Source organism: Paralichthys olivaceus, chromosome 16, assembly GCF_024713975.1.
Source record: "Paralichthys olivaceus isolate ysfri-2021 chromosome 16, ASM2471397v2, whole genome shotgun sequence".
NCBI classification, from domain to species: Eukaryota; Metazoa; Chordata; class Actinopteri; order Pleuronectiformes; family Paralichthyidae; genus Paralichthys; species Paralichthys olivaceus.
Window position 1 is genome coordinate 3920943 of NC_091108.1, and position 15797 is coordinate 3936739.

Below are 15797 nucleotides of genomic sequence, written 5' to 3' on the forward strand. Positions count from 1 at the left end.
TAAACTTTACCATAAATATCTCTAAACAACAAGAGAAAACTTGAAAATAATATTCAACAATAATGAACATATTCTTTAACGGTTTATTCTGTAGCAGCGGTTTATTAAGTCGTAAGCTTCACTAAACATATATTCAGGTTTTGCCATTTTAAAGCAGCATGATAATAAAGACAGGGTTTCTAGTTTGGTCCATTTTCTCCTGGAGGCTGAGTTGTTCAGTGGTGAGGGGTGTTTGTGTCCTGCCGACAGTGTTTTCACTCAGCACCAGTAAACATGCAGATTTGAGGGGTTTTAATACTGTAAGTCAACAACAGCAGTCAGTAGAGCTCAGTCTCATCTCGCCTGCAGCCATGGACGTAACAAAGAGGCTGGTATAGGATGATGATGTTGAACAAATGGGAGGTGTGGGCGTTGGTTCAGAGACCTGGGGAGAGGAGAGTACTTCATATGTCTGAACTTCAAACATTAACTGATCATTTTACATTTCATGAAGAGAGATGACCGAGGGGCTTTAGTGTGACTAGTGTTTGTGTTTTGGTTTGATATGCTGCGATTTTTATTTTCTATTTTAAAAATACTTTATATTTCCTCAGTCTTGCGTCCTTTACTGTTGATTGTCAGTTCATTGTCGTCAGTGTTTCTCTGTGACGTGCGTGGTCATTCAATCCAGGATAGAAATAAAGTTGAATACACTACAACACGCTATGTTGCACTTTATTAATGGGGTTCAGGCTCAGTTTTAAACGCTGGTTGAACCATGAAGCATCTTCACAAGCTGACAGTTCATCAAAAGCATCAGACATTACCAGACCCGAGTCTAGACTGAGGCCAATCTCAAAATGCTTTCTTTTTCTTTTATGTGTACTCACCTGGACTGCGAAATGTTTAAAGAGAAGATTGTGGGGACAGAGCTAATATCTGTTCAGAAAAATAACCACAGTTTTTTTTATAGAGGTGATGATTATGACATTCAAGGACACAAATAGACATAGACATTGAACTGAACTGATTTGGGCTCTCACTTTAGAAAAGGCTGAATAACACTGACAACGCTGCTGAATAAATGCATCATCAGCAGCCGCAGCTGGCTTCGAAGCTTTGACATTTCTCTGGGAATAAATTTCTACTCTTTTCATTGTATCATGGTTGTGTCATCACAGAGCCTTGTGTTCGCTCCCTCCTGGTCTCCATCGTCACTAAAATGGAGCGTGGTTTGACTGCGGCGGCAGTGAGCTCGCTGTTCCCTGGATTATTTAGTTGATATTTCACTTTACAAAACCCACTGTGCGATATATGAGTGCGGTGTCACGACTGTTGGCTGTTTGCTGGAGCGTCTGCCTCCACACGGGGAGTTAGAACCTCGCAGTCCGTTTTTTTAACCAGCCGTCTGCCCTCTGTCCTTTCGCTGCACTCGTATATTGGCATCTGCTTTCGGAGGACAACAAGGCCATTAACTGGGAGGAGTGGGAAGGGCAGAGAGCAGACGGTATGAACAGAGGGTACGACAGAGAGAGGGGAAGAAGGAGAAGGCTTGATATTGTGGAGAGAACATGTGAAAGTGTTTGAGATTGAGTGTGCACAGGAAAATAGAGAGAAAAAAAAAATCACTGGACAGTGAGAAAATTTGAAAGAATATTGAACCAGAAAAAAAAAGAAGATTCCCCAAAAGGAATAAAATCCAATATTATCTGACCCTGAAGGACTGTGGCACAAACGACTAATCCCTGAGAAAAGGATCCATTATTCATCAGAAGACGAGAAGAGCGACTGAACAAACCTTCCTGTGGGATTTTTAAAAAAAAAACGATAACTGAGGGTGAATAAAGCATTGCAGGTTGGAAGAGTGCTTCAAGAGTTTTCTGGATAAGTATATTGATTGTAATGTCACCAACTCCTTAAAAAACCCTACTGGTGTACACGCTGAAAAAAGGGAATTGAAATAAGCATGTGCATTTCCTCTGGACTGAAAAATCCTGTGGTGCCGACTTTCCAGAAATTCTGACAAACATGTTTGAAATAGTTTTGTCTGGATTGAGAGGGTGGATGAAAGGAAGGGGGAGATCTCGCTGAAGACGAGGACCTGATTCCTTCATTTCAAGCACATTAATCCCAGTAATTTCTTTTGTTAATGACCTTTTAACAAAATCGTTAATGGGTTAGAAGTGTTAAAAGTGTCAAAGTGCTTGATCCACAGAGAAATGCCCACATATTTAGAAACTGCCTTAAAACGAGGCGTCAGGACTTTCGTGATCTTGTGATGTCACAACTTGCACAACTGCTTACTCACAGTTCAGGGATGAAATCCACCGCCTGGAGTCAGAGCTCCGAAGAAAAGTATAAGCTGCTTGACGGATTTGTCTCCGTAGCTGCTGCTCAGGTCACCATCATCCTCTTGTCCCAACAATCCCATTAAAAACTGCTCCCAGGCTGGTGGTGACGGAAAGGTAAACGGGTCCTTCTACTGCTAATCCACTCGCCATGTTCCACTCTGCGCGATCAGCCCAGATGTGCCTGAGTTCAGATAGCTCGTTTATAGATCAGCTAAAGTGTCGTCTGGACCTAAAGCACCTATAAAAAGTTTTACCTGGAGAAACTTTCGACTTGTCAGAGAGAAGATGTCTTGACGTGGAAATCTTGATCAATACCTTTTGCCTAAAAGTCAGTAAAGCTTTTATAGTAATAAATATAAATGTGGATAAACTACGTTCACCCAGCTGTTGTTGTTGTGATTCAGTTGTGTCTGTTTTCCTCTCACGTCTCGGTTCATTAGCTCGTCCTCGATCCTCCGAACGATTAATTCGTTTGAAGACTCACACACACGTTGATTGTGAAACAACAGTTTGCACCTGTTGATCAGTCTATAAATAGCATGTGTGTGTGTGTTAACAACTATAGGTTCTGCATCCTGCTGCAAATCATGTCTGTTTGGTCTAGAAACGTAGCTTCAAAATTCACGTGTTGGTGAGAGAACGTTAAGATCGCAGGAGCTTATATATATTTGCAAGTGAATAAGGCTCTGGACTGTTAGAACATCCAGTTAGATGCACAGTATTTGTGAACTTATCAAAGTAAACTGTGAGTTTGTTTATTTAAGATAAAAGTCATGTTTCTTCTCTCTAACACTCTCATTGATGGGGACCAAAGTAAAGAGAATGTAATTTCCGACGTCCTGGTTAAGGTTTGAGTCACTGTCCACAAGAAATGGAAGTCAGTGCAGCACAAATGTGTGTTTGTGGGTTTAAAATGTGTGTTTTCCATTTTACACGTCAAACTAATGAAGTAGGTTAAAACTGAAGAGCAAGATATGAGTTCAAAGTCAGAGTTATGAGAGCGAAAGAAAAAAACAATAGAAGCAGCTCAAAGGAATAAACAGCGAGTTTCTCTCAGACGTGACATTGTTCAAACAAAACATGGAGCGTTTCTGCATCTTTGCTTCCTGGTTCATCATTGTTTAACATACTGGTACAAAAGTAAACAAAACCAGACCTGAGGAAGGCAAAATGTCTGTTTTCAGAGCGCAGGTTGCAGAGGTCACCCCCCGATGCTTCATGTCGGCTCCCGGCAGAATCAAGAAACGCTTCAGCGAGCTCACACAGCAGCATTGCTTATTTGATTCATTAAAATAAATCGCTGTGTTTCGTCTAAAAAGAAGAAATGTTACAAGAAAAAAAATCTGCTTTCTCCTCGACGCTCTGCTCAGGGGTTTGTCACTGGTTCTGTCCCAGGGCTCCTATAAGCTGGTTCAGTGTTGTTCCTCTGCACAGAAATGGCTCCGCATGGGCAAACGTAAAGATTTTCCTTGTGGCCTGTTGTTATACAGTAAATTAATAATGAGCAGTCCTTGGCGTTGGGCTTCATGATGCTCAGAGAAGTAAATGTACTCATATCTGGAGGATGAAAGAAGTACAGAGGCAATAAATGCAAGTTCATGTTGTTGGTGCTCGGATACATTTTAAAGCAGAACATCTAATGAAGCCGCTATCCTTTAAAGAACAATGGTTAGATGGTTCTCGTGTAACATCAGACAATGTGCAACCAAAGCTCCGGTCCACTGGCGGAACAGAAGAAGAAAAGATTAAGGGGGAGAGAGATAATATGTCTGCTCTCCTCTTCAACAGGAAGGAGACTTTGTTCGGTTTGATGATGCTTGTATGTGAACTAAGTGGATGGAGGAGGGACATGAGTTAGGGCCTGGGTCGCTCCTCGTAAAGAACAAGCTGAAAGAACCGGAGCTACAGCTCTGACTTGTAGCAGTGAAACAACAGCAATAATAAGAACAACCTGTAAAACAGACAATGCAGATTCCTGAGCTTTATACTGAAATAGGCATAAACGTCACCACACGTGTCACGTTAACATTACACTTAACAGTCCACACAACAGCTTGGATGCTTTAAGCTAAATGGTAAAATAGAAAAGTTTTTTTTTTTGTAATACGCCAGTGATCCAGCAGCTTTTTAAGGGAATAAAGAAAATGCTAAATACAGCTCAATTAGTATTAATCAGTGGAGAGAAGTGAGGCTTAAGAGTTAATTGGAAATTAATTGATTTGCTGTAGTGAACATAATTTGAAAAAATGAATTATGTGCTGAGTTATCGGTGATTACTCTTCACCATGACATCATCATTTTGCTGATTAAATGAAGAAGACTTAGGTCATTAAACTTCCCTTCAAACTGCGATCGTATGAAACCTAAATAAATAAAGTCTTCAGCCCAGTTTTGTATTGAGTGTAAAAAAAATAAAATTCCAATAAAGATATCATTGAGGTTTAACCTAGAATAATATGAAACTAAAGCAGTTTTAATTGATCTTTTTTAGCCACTTGATGGAGAAACTGGTGAAACAGTAAAAACACCATGAACATTGTCAGTTGATAAAGTTGATGTGTTGAATATTTTACAAACTGCTGCATATTTACACATCCAGAGATCTGGAGCCACATTAGCATTCATTTGTTATGTGTCTGTCCTCCAGATAAAATCTATGTCCAATATTCTCTCTGATTTCATCTCTGCTTTCGGTCTCCCCACAAAATCCGGAGAGAAATATGCTGCTGCTGCTCCGAGCTGCATGTTCACCAGCTGCTGTGTGACGTCGTCTGTCCGTTATGTGTTTATCAGAGCTTCCTCAGTGAGAACATCTGTCTGCTGCGACTGAGACTGACACTGATCAGAGCAGCGAGAGGGAAGCAAAACAACAAGGTTACAGATCGTTGAATCACGTTGGATCTGAAGGTTCGGCTGATAATTCTCAGCGGATTATTGTAGTTAACGTTTATCGCTAAAACAACCTGAGAGAAACTGAAGCTCACTTCTTACTGGGCTAAATCACCGTGGTAACATAGGCAGAACCACGAACCTGCTCCAGAGCCGGTGAAGGTCGAGATAACGAAACCCGTCAATCAATCACCAGTAGGTGGTGATAGAGGACAGAGCCAGGCTAGCTGCTCTCCCTTGTTTTCAGTCTTTATGCTAAGCTAACCTAAGTTGGATCAACGATATGACAGCTCCCTAAAGTGAAGCCAAAAAATCTTGATCACCCCCTGGTGGTGACTGGCTGCAGTGTAGATCATGAACCACGCCTCCTCCATGTTAGAGGATGGGACATGAACCTCACTGACGTAAAGCTATTAAAAAAACGGATAGAGACATCGTGATTGACAGCTGAGACTGGTCGAGCTTGTCTATTGGCTCAATATTGATGTCCCCGGCACAAAATGGCAGCCCTTATATATATATTGGCTTCATTTTTGTTCAGTGGGAGGAGACGGGTCGTCCGTCTTTATATACAGTCATTGATATCAACCTTTTTTTTCTGGGCCTCGGCAAGAAAGCAAATGAGCTGCAAAATGTCAGACTGTTTTTTTTAGTTTAGTTTTTATCAATATCCAAGATGTTCAGTAAAACACTAACATGCAGGTGTCCCACAGTTTTTATAGGAATGCATTTCTTTCTGTTACATACTTAGTGTTCTTTGTAGGCGTTGCATCACACTTGTGCAGCTGCAGAGGCAGAGGCATCATAAAGCGCGATTTAACTGAAACACTCGTCAGTGTGGGTTTTCTCTCACGGCTGCCCTGTTGTGAATGTCAAGAGCGAATTATTGAACAGTTTCGGAGACTCCTGCTGATCCCGGCCAGTTCTTCACCGCTCTTTAGCCTCTGGCGCTCGGCAGGTAAAGCACAACAAGCTCCAGCTCAGTCAGACTCAGGGGATTATTTACTTGGACCCCTCTCAAAGTGTCTGACTTCATTTTTTAACACCCTTCATTTCCCAGCGCCGGTAGCGCCGCAGCAACCGAGCCTGTCAGTCCCAATCACTCCCGCCTCACTTGTCTCAGGTTTGTGTTGGAGGGAGCAGTAACAGGGATTGATCCGAGCTTTTCACACTGTGTTTCTCTCATTTTTGTCTTATTTATTTTTCAATTTTTTTAATCCAGCTCGGTTTTTGTGCGCACACACAATTTATTATGTTTCACTTTTGAAGAAAGCTGTGGCAGTGGGGACTATGAAAGGGCTTTGTTAAAAAGCCATGTTGCTTCGTGCAAGACCTCATGACACCTTTGTTTGCTGTTTCTGAGTGAAAAGCTGTTTTTCTGCCTTAATAAAACAAGCAAATTGCATTCTCTTTGTCCTCGGGCTCTGGATGTTATTCTCCACCTGCCGAAGCAGCGTCTCCCCGTGCCTTATCTCGCTTTTAAATTGGCCACACAATAACAACGTCCTTTTTTACAAAGTTGTCCCGTTGTAATTGTCGTATAGGTAAACACGTCGCCTGTTCCCAGTCCTTGGCGCCTATTGTCGTTCTCTCCGTGTCCACTTCCTGCTTTAAGATGTTAGTTATCAGGTCAGCAGGTCCCACCCACTTTTATTTACTCCAGCAAGCGTTTTTGCTCCAGGACATTCAGCTCTCCACTGGGGATGTGGTGTATGTTTGTGTAAATGTATAAATGTATAAATGTGTGTGTGTGTGTGTGTGTGTTTGTGTGTGTGTGTAAGAGCCTGGGTGTCTGCTGTTAGCGTGGCAAATGGCTAATGAATAATGCAAGGTAATAGTGATGTGTTGACAGCTCTGACAGCTGAGAGCTGCCGAGCTGTGTATCAGCGATAATGTGCCATTTCCCGCCTGTGCTCCTCCACTCCCTTATTACTACAAATTGCATTTTCTGAAATTTCGCCTCCCCATGGCCCCACAGTGGGAACTGTGTGTGTGTGTGTGTGTGTGTGTGTGTGTGTGTGTGTGAGGGTTTACTGGTCCATCCAAACTCAAAAGCCAAAGTATGATTGAGGCCTTAATCACACATTTAAAAGTAATGAAGTCTTTAGTTTGCTGATTGGATTCTAAATGAATTTCAGGTTGTTCCTGTGCGGTCACATTAGTGTCCTACTGTATTTACATGGCCGATGTAGGAAGAGACCAAATCATAAAAGTATATTTTGCGGTAAATATTGTTTGTATGAAAAACGTCTTTAGTTATGCATTTACACATCAATAACATTGATCTGAATTCACGTCCAACAGTGTTCTCCTGGTGCTAGCTCACTGATTCTGTCGGCCATTTGGTGCAAGTGTACACTGGGTTTTTGGGGTTTTAGGAGGAACACAGAGTTAAAGAAAGTGTAAAAATCCTGGATCTGCACCAAAATCTTACAGTTTCTTTTCTTTGCGGTAACAAATCCTTCCATCGGATTAAATAGTAATCCATCTGGTTGTTTTTTTTAAATCCTGCAAACCAACAAACAGACGAAGATGAACACAACCTCCTTTGTGGAGGTAAACCGACAGTAAATGCACCATCTCGAGAAACTCCGGCTCCATCAGCTGGGATGGTGCCACTTGACTGGTCTCTAAGAATGCAGAGCAGAAACACCACAGCAATTACGGCTGAGCACCAGAGATAGACGTACTTCACAAGGAAGAGCAGCAGCGGTATCAAGGTGCTCGTGTGGTTAGAGACACCGTCTGTCATCGGAAAGTTTGCTGGTTCGATTTCCGTAAACTGCTTCGCCCCAAGTGTCCTTGAACAAGGTGGCATCCTGCACCTGCTCATTGTTTAACGGAAGCGTGGAACCTTCAGTATGTAAATGTTTCTCGCATGTTTCGATTTGACCCTTTTGCATTTCACGATGCATGTGTTTGCATAACATTTGCAGCAGCTCTGGAATAAATTCAAAGAGGTCAGAGCAACATGGTGTGTGTGAATGTTTAGACAATGATGCCGTCGTAATAAAACCTTTAAGTTGTCGGTACGCTAAACGATGTCAGTATTGGTGTGATTGAATACTGTAACAGTTTGAAATGAAAAAACATAGCATTCGGTTTTGATGACCTCTCGTTGCTATAACTTTATTGGGTTTTAAAGCTTTTTATAGTGTCATTTTCAGTTTTTATCCGTCTTTGGTTTCACCATCTGAGGATCATGTTTTAATCAGTACATCTTACGGAAAAGCAGGCACATAATATTCACTAATATAGTGAAAATGAATTGAACTCCGTTCTGAACCTGCCGCATATGCGTTGTTCTTGCAAATCACAGCTTTTATCAAGTCATTTTGGACACAGGACTTATTTCAAATCTGTTACTACTTATTCATACTTTTCCTTTCGCAGACTCTTTTTCTCTGAGTCAGCTCAGGGCCATTACCCACTCCGCCATCTTTCCATCTTTGCTTTCATTAGACTTTATGCTCATAATTGCTGATCATCATAATTCATAATTGTATGTAAATTGAAAAACTGGCATTAATGGACATTTGACAAGAGGCAAGAAATGAGGTGTCTTCTCCATCATCTCTGCTACACAACACACACAATGAGGAATGTTGAACAATGAGCTTCTGGACCTGAACGGTCTGAAATTAACCTCTCGTCATTCAAACCTGCATCAATCGGACGCTCGCTGCTTTCACAGCACGCCGAGGGGACAGAAGTTTATAGTTAATTATTTATGATTCATACATCGACACATTAACCAAAATCATTACCAAATGATTTCCTGGCCAAATAGGTGTCCGTTAATTTAGAAATGAAATGATCTTTTTACGTATGTTGGAAGTCTTTCACTGATCCACAGTCTGTCTGTGGATCTAATTTATTTTGACCACTTTACTTATGATTAATATGTTAATTTACAAATAGAATCCATTTTTGTTTTTACTCTTTAAGTATTATAGAATATTAATAAAGAGAAAGTGTTTTTGATTCATATGATCGTAAACTGAACATCTATTGGTTTCCGGACGGTTGGTCGATTGAACACAGCCGTGTACACAAACCTCCACAGTGGGAAATTATCACAGGCACTTTTATAGACAATCAATTAACCAAATAATCTGCAGGTCGATAATGAAAGTAATCGTTAGCTGCATCCCTAATTAATTTGTAATTGTTTTTTAAATGTCTTTTTTTTTGTCGTCCAGTTAAATATCAATTAATAGAATTTTTAAATGGTCCTTCACAATCTCTATGCCAATACTGCACCACACTGTCATTTCCTTCCCTACATCATTATCAGTGTCATGCTGTGCACACTCAGTAATTTATATCAGGTCTAAGGCTCCGGCTCCTGATAGTATTTTTTTTATTACTTAGAGCCGGGGCTCATGGGGAGTGTGGTGCCCTCTGCTTTGCGGGGGCTGGGGGTGTACACTTTATGACCCACTTCAGATGCTGCAGGTCAGGTTTTCAGCAAAAAACCTTGATGCATCTCCCAGCTGTGTGTGTTTCGTACTTTGATAGGTCATATAGCTGAAACACCACGAGTCTGATGCTGATGAAAGGATTAAACATGTTCTTATTGATCGGCCTACTGGGTTCCTGCATCATCCACAGGGGAGAACATGCTGCTGTCGGCTTGTTGTGGTGAGCTGTTCAACAACGCAGTGAAATGTTTCTCTCTCATATCGAGGAGTGAAGTTTCCTCAATGCACACAACCTCTTGAAATATTAATGTTCACAATCGAAAATGGGTTTTTAGACAAATGACTGCAGTTGAAAGATGCCTGTTTATATATCTGACGATCGTCTTGTTAATCTGTGGGAACATCTGTCCGGTGTCCAATGTGTCATGTGATACGTTCGATATTGGTGGTGACCAGTGCTCTGTAGCAGCGGCACCTGGGACTCATCAACTTCATGCTGTCGATCATGACAACAACTGATTCTCTTGAGGAATCAATGAAAGTTACATCCTGACCAAAAAGACCCCAATCAGCAAGAGGTCATGAGCGTCATCGTTTCCAAGCATTTGTGCTCGTCCAGACTAAAATGCAGCCCTGAAGTTTTCAAACTGAAACGGGGCTCCGGAGTAGTGTGGACGCCAGGCGGATGTAGCCTGAGTCCTGCAGCCGCAGCTCAATTACTGCAGGTCACTTTGACAGTTTAACGTCAAAACTGCAACAGGCATCACAACAGGCCAAGAGCACAGCGAATTCTAAAAGAGTTCAAACTGAAAGACAAGCGGTTACATATCTGACGGTCACCGAGCTCTCCTGGAGAAACATTTACATCAACCTCTTGAGGTTATTTGGAGGTTGTTTAAATAATTTCAGCCCCTGATCATCACACTGTATAATAACTGTGCGATTATCATAGTGACGTTAAAACATCTGCATCTGTGTGTTTGTTCTCAGGATCCAGTCCGGCTCCTACCTCAGCACCGGCTGGTTCACCCTCATCCTCGCCATGGACATGTGCAAAGAGATCCATATCTACGGCATGATAAATGACACCTACTGCAAGTAAGACACCGACTGTCACCCCCCCCTCACATATTGGGATTAAAAATGCACATATACCTACACAGTTTTGAAGGCTAGATTCACATTCATTGCAGCGGTGGCCAATCACAGTCTCCCATAACCGAGGTCTACCCCGTTGGAATATATTTCCACTGCCTGTGTTTGGATTTAATGGCTGAATTTCTATGCTGAAATCCATATTGGGTTCTCTGCGCTGTGAATACCATTAGGAGCTCCTGCCTCGAATACCCAGCAGGCTGCAGAGTCTCCATCGCTGCGGGTGGCTGCTGCTGCACCCAATTCCCCCTCTGCATAAAGTTTTATTTGTATGTCGGCCTGTCATCTTCTTTCTGACTCCTGGCTGAGTGATTACTGTCTGGCTGAGAGGCTGCAGGGGGGGATGACAAACAAGATGCTGTTGCTGTGGGCACGGCTGTTCAGTCAGTCATCTCAGCCTTGATGGACTCCTCCTTTTTTCCCTCCCTACGTCTGCTCTCCGCTCTTGAGCTCAACCTGAGCTCTCCCAATCCCCCGAATCAAACGCTTCTACCTAATGCACGGTGAAAATCCAGGCTTTTATCCCCTCCGTGTTCCCCGTGCACAGCAGGGGTTGAAATAAAAACTGCCCCAGACGCAAGGCACAAGAGAGTGATAATTCAACCAGCGCAGAGGATTTTATAATTCAGTGAGGCAGTGAAGGCCTCCTCATTCTCTTTCTCTGCCCTTCACTCACTTATTTCCTTCCTTCCTGTGTGAGACGGGACGATATTGTGTTTCCCTGAGTTTCCGAACGGACAATTTAATGTCACACAAAGTGCTGTTGGCAGCCGATTGCTCCAGTACAAGTAGAAAAAGGGATGTTTTGTGTGATGATGTTCGGAGCTCGAGTCTGAATTGACCTCAGCAATTGAGCAGTAATGGGACTTCAACAGGTGCAGAGGGTAAAATTGAATTTATTTGTTAGCGCTGGTGCGCGCGGCCGCGTGACACCAGGAGAGGGGCGGCAGTGACAGGGCTGTGCGGCGGCGGCGGCGGCGTCTGCTGGCACACAGCCACAGTCTGTCTGTGGACTGACTGGCTGCTGTTCTGGCTCTTTCTCTTCTCGCTGTGTTCATTCTGCCAATGAAATTGTTTCACGAGTCATCCTCTCATAAAGCTGTCAATCGCTATTAGAAAGCAAGCACAAAATACACAATGCATCTATTCCACTGCACCTGTTTATATTGATTCTGCATTCTTTTTATTGGTCTGAGGATGCAAACTGTAAACAGAGCAACTCGTGAAATTCAGGTCAGAGTGGCAATAACTCTGCGTCTGTACATTACTCACTGAATGTTTTCTGATTCACTTTGGCTCCGAATAGAATTGAATCTCATCACCATGTTTTACAAATAAGTGAAATTTGGTTAAAGGAGTGTTTATTGAACACTGGTCGCCAACAGCAGATTTTAAATTGAAAAACCCTGCTGAGGTACAGAACTTTTCACAGAGCAGCTTCAGCTCACATTGCTCAAGGACCTTCAGTTTTAATAGTTTATTCATTTAGTTTGTAAACCTGAACCACATAAAACCAAGGTTGAATTTATACTAATTTGTCTTAAACTGTCTGGAAGAAAAACACTTCAAATGAACGTAATTCATTGATTAAATTAGAATTAAGTCTAAATTCGGGTTCATCCTAGTTTGGCCCGGGGACTTTCTCTCCGTGTCTGTGGAGGTTTTCTCCCACAGTCCAAAGACACGTAGCGTTAAGTTGATTAGAAAATCTTAAGTGACTCGTTATAGGTAATGGATGGAATATGTTCAGATCTTTAATTGAGTTACAATGACGACCAAACACAATCTGTGTAGCGAACATCTTTTTCCGAGGCTTTTTTAAAATGGGTTAATTAACCTTTCTCTCTGCTCGCTCCTCTGTAGGACGGAGGGTTACAGAAAGGTTCCCTACCACTACTATGAGGCCGGCAGCCGGGACGAGTGTGCAGAGTACGTGCTCCATGAGAGCGCCCCCTACGGAGGACACCGTTTCATCACAGAGAAATCAGTGTTCGCCAAGTGGGCCAAGACTCACGCCATCAAGTTCTTCAACCCGCCGTGGCAGCTGTCGTGACCCTGGCTGAACCAGCAGGGAGATACCACATCTTCATCATCATCATCATCATCATCGTCAAAGACCAGCTGAATCTCTACACCGACAGAAAGCATGTTTTCTAATGTGCACAAATATCAAATTCAGCACATGGCTCTCTCCATATCTTTCTAAAAACGTTTTGTTTAGGGCTGATTGGTTCAAGGCGGTGCCTCCTAAATCCAGCCGCTTGTGTGTTTGACAGATTTAAGGTCTGACCAACGCAGACAGAGAAATCATATCTCCTGCCTCTTGAACATTTAGTCCTCTTCTCCTGCAGCTGAGCGCTGAGGCAGGTGCACAGCGCTCAGCTCTGCACTGACTAATCAATCCATTCGCTGCTCTGTGAGTTCAGCAAAGGATGGCTCCAACACTAACTAAAAAAAAAAAAAAAGAGGGGAGAAAACAACATGAAGAAGAAACAAGCATCCGTCAGCTCGCAGTGTCCTCAGCAGCTCACATGTCCGCAGGCGCTGTCCATCGCAAAGGCTAAATTTACATTTTCATTCTGCAGGACTGAAGTGGAAGAGGATCTGAGGCACTGCAGAGACGAGTCACGTCGATGTCTGACGGGCTCGGCCGCACCGTTTCCTCTGCGTGACGGTCTCCTGTCAAGCTGTAATTAATCTATAACGAGTATAATTCAGGCCTTCATCTCTGACTGAGGGAGTATTGAAAGCAGATTGTCTGTCAGTTTTCATTTTCTCTGCTTCGTTTGAAGATGCTTCAACAAAACAAGGTCATTTGAAAAAGAAAATACAAGTGAGCAAAATAAAAAAATAAAAAAAAGGGATTTCAGTTGTACTCCAAAGGTGAAACAGAGGTGTGGATGTAAATCTGCTTTTTATAGTTTGGTTGTTATGCTGTGTCTCGACTAGCACAGCTTCAAGATGTCAGCTTTTTTATATAATGCTGTGAAATTGCATTTTAAGAGACATGTTTTGGCGTTTGCTTGATGTCCAGATGGTTTTCTTATTTATTCCGCACTAGGGATAAGTTCCCGACGCTCGCTAAGTGAGTGTGCCATTGACAGAACGAGCATCACAGCATATTGAGCCATGTGCAATTAGAAAGCCCATCCGTACGGAGGGAGAAAAGTCATTTGTGACCCTGCTGAGGGAGAGATTAATGTGTGCGGTGAAACCATTTGAAGTTAATTGTATTGCATTATCATTTTGTGCCTGTAATATACTCTGCAGTTCATTGTATGGCGACAGGAGAAGGTGTTCACACTCCTGTGTCTCGCTCCTCTCTCGTCCAGCTTTGTGCCTCTTTGTGTACGGCATCACCGCGTGAACACATCATCCTCTTTGTCTTTGGACGCAGCGTGCGAGGCTGCAGCTCCGGCTGTTTTACATTTGAATGCATCTGTTCCAGGACAGTGAAGAATGATCAGTGAAGTGCTGAGGTGTGTAGGTTGGCTGGTAGCTGAGGTGGGCTGAGACGCTCTGGCTGTGTCCGTGACTCCCTCTCGTTCCTGTGATTAGTGTCCCGGTCAGAGCCGCGGCCCGGGGGGGGGGGGGGGGGGGACCGAAGGAATTCTACGACTTCTCATTTAGGCGACGTGATGCACACGGTCCCTGAGGACTCTGATTTTTGCTTACGACCACATACATTTCTCGGTAAGCAGTGATTTAAAGGACAGAAGGTACGAAGCATTCTGGGTGAAGTTGGGTTAAATTGAATGTAGAATAATTCTCATGATGTTTTCACTAGTTGGTTTCATCTAAATTGTATTAACTGTAGTTTTCTTTGCCCCAGAAAATGTCCTTTATATTTAAATCGAGGGGACCCTCTCTACGGAGGCCGCCATGTTTTTTACATTGGTCCAGACTGAACAAACTAAACACCTTTTGAGTTTTTATGAAAATTAAAGGTTACCACAGGTTCCTTTCCATGTTTGGAAGGAGAGGGTGAGGTGAGGGGTGTTCAGCTGCAACATGACACTTCAACACCAGATATCACAAACTTCTACACACTGAACCTTTAATGTCAAGAAGGAACATCCTTGGGCACTTTACAGAGGTTGTTAAATTGCGAGCATACATATCAACTGTGCAAACGCCTCACAGAGACACGATGTAAAGACCCAGATGAAGCTTCTTCAGCTCAAACACTTCTGTCAAATTTAGCCCAGTTTTAACTCAGACGTCTCGACGCACATTGACCTGCGTGTCACCGGAATCGTGCTCGCTGGAGTTTTGTTTGTCTGCCGCATATTTAGAAGCGTGTTTGACTTCTTTCCTGTCGAGAAAAGAAAAATCTGTTTTCTCCAGACAGAGCAACACAACCCTGCGCAATAGACTCTCCTACCAACTCAGAACTCAACACCCGTCCCTCCTGTTGTCACCTTGTCGCTCACTGAGACTCGACCTGTCTGACGAGAGCATCAGCAAAATGTAAAAACGTCCTGTTTTAAATTCCTCCCCGGTGTCGCTCGGCAGATCCGAGCTGGCCGTAACACATTGCAGGGTCACGGGTCGGATTTCCTCCGGGACGACGCACGAGCTCGAGATGTATTCAGTCCCAGCACAGCGAGCGGCTGCGGATCCAAGTGTCCGACCACATGATGTATGTAAAGCAGAAACATCTCACAGGGTTATTTCTCCTGTCCAGAAAGCCTGGCGATCCGAGCCAGGTCTCAGGGAAGAGTTTGAAATGATACTTGAGAAGACTGAAGCGTGAGTTCATACACCACATTTCCACTCAGCCTGTGATTGTGCAGTTGTCTGGCGGCTCCCCACCGATCAGTTTTACCTCTCACTGTACAGAGTGGCCACCATCACTTGTAAAAAGCCTCACGCCAGCGTAAGAAATTAACTTTAGCGTGGAGAATCATTTGATCTGATTTGTAGATGTTACCTGTTTACTCACAACTGGAATAAGAGCACTGAGTTCCCTCTGTTCATCCTCCTCATGTTGTTGTTT

The 15797-nt window shown here is 43.1% G+C and overlaps 1 protein-coding gene across 1 annotated transcript in view; it reads left to right on the forward strand.

The window, feature by feature from the left end:
- st6galnac3 (ST6 (alpha-N-acetyl-neuraminyl-2,3-beta-galactosyl-1,3)-N-acetylgalactosaminide alpha-2,6-sialyltransferase 3) overlaps nt 1-13659 on the forward strand; it is a 51550-nt gene extending 37891 nt beyond the window's left edge. The window contains exons 4-5 of the mRNA XM_069510688.1: nt 10634-10741; nt 12662-13659. Of these exons, the coding sequence (XP_069366789.1) occupies nt 10634-10741; nt 12662-12851 (298 nt within the window). The 3' untranslated portion in view covers nt 12852-13659. The remainder of the gene's footprint in view (nt 1-10633; nt 10742-12661) is intronic.
- The last annotated feature ends 2138 nt before the right edge of the window (nt 13660-15797 follow it).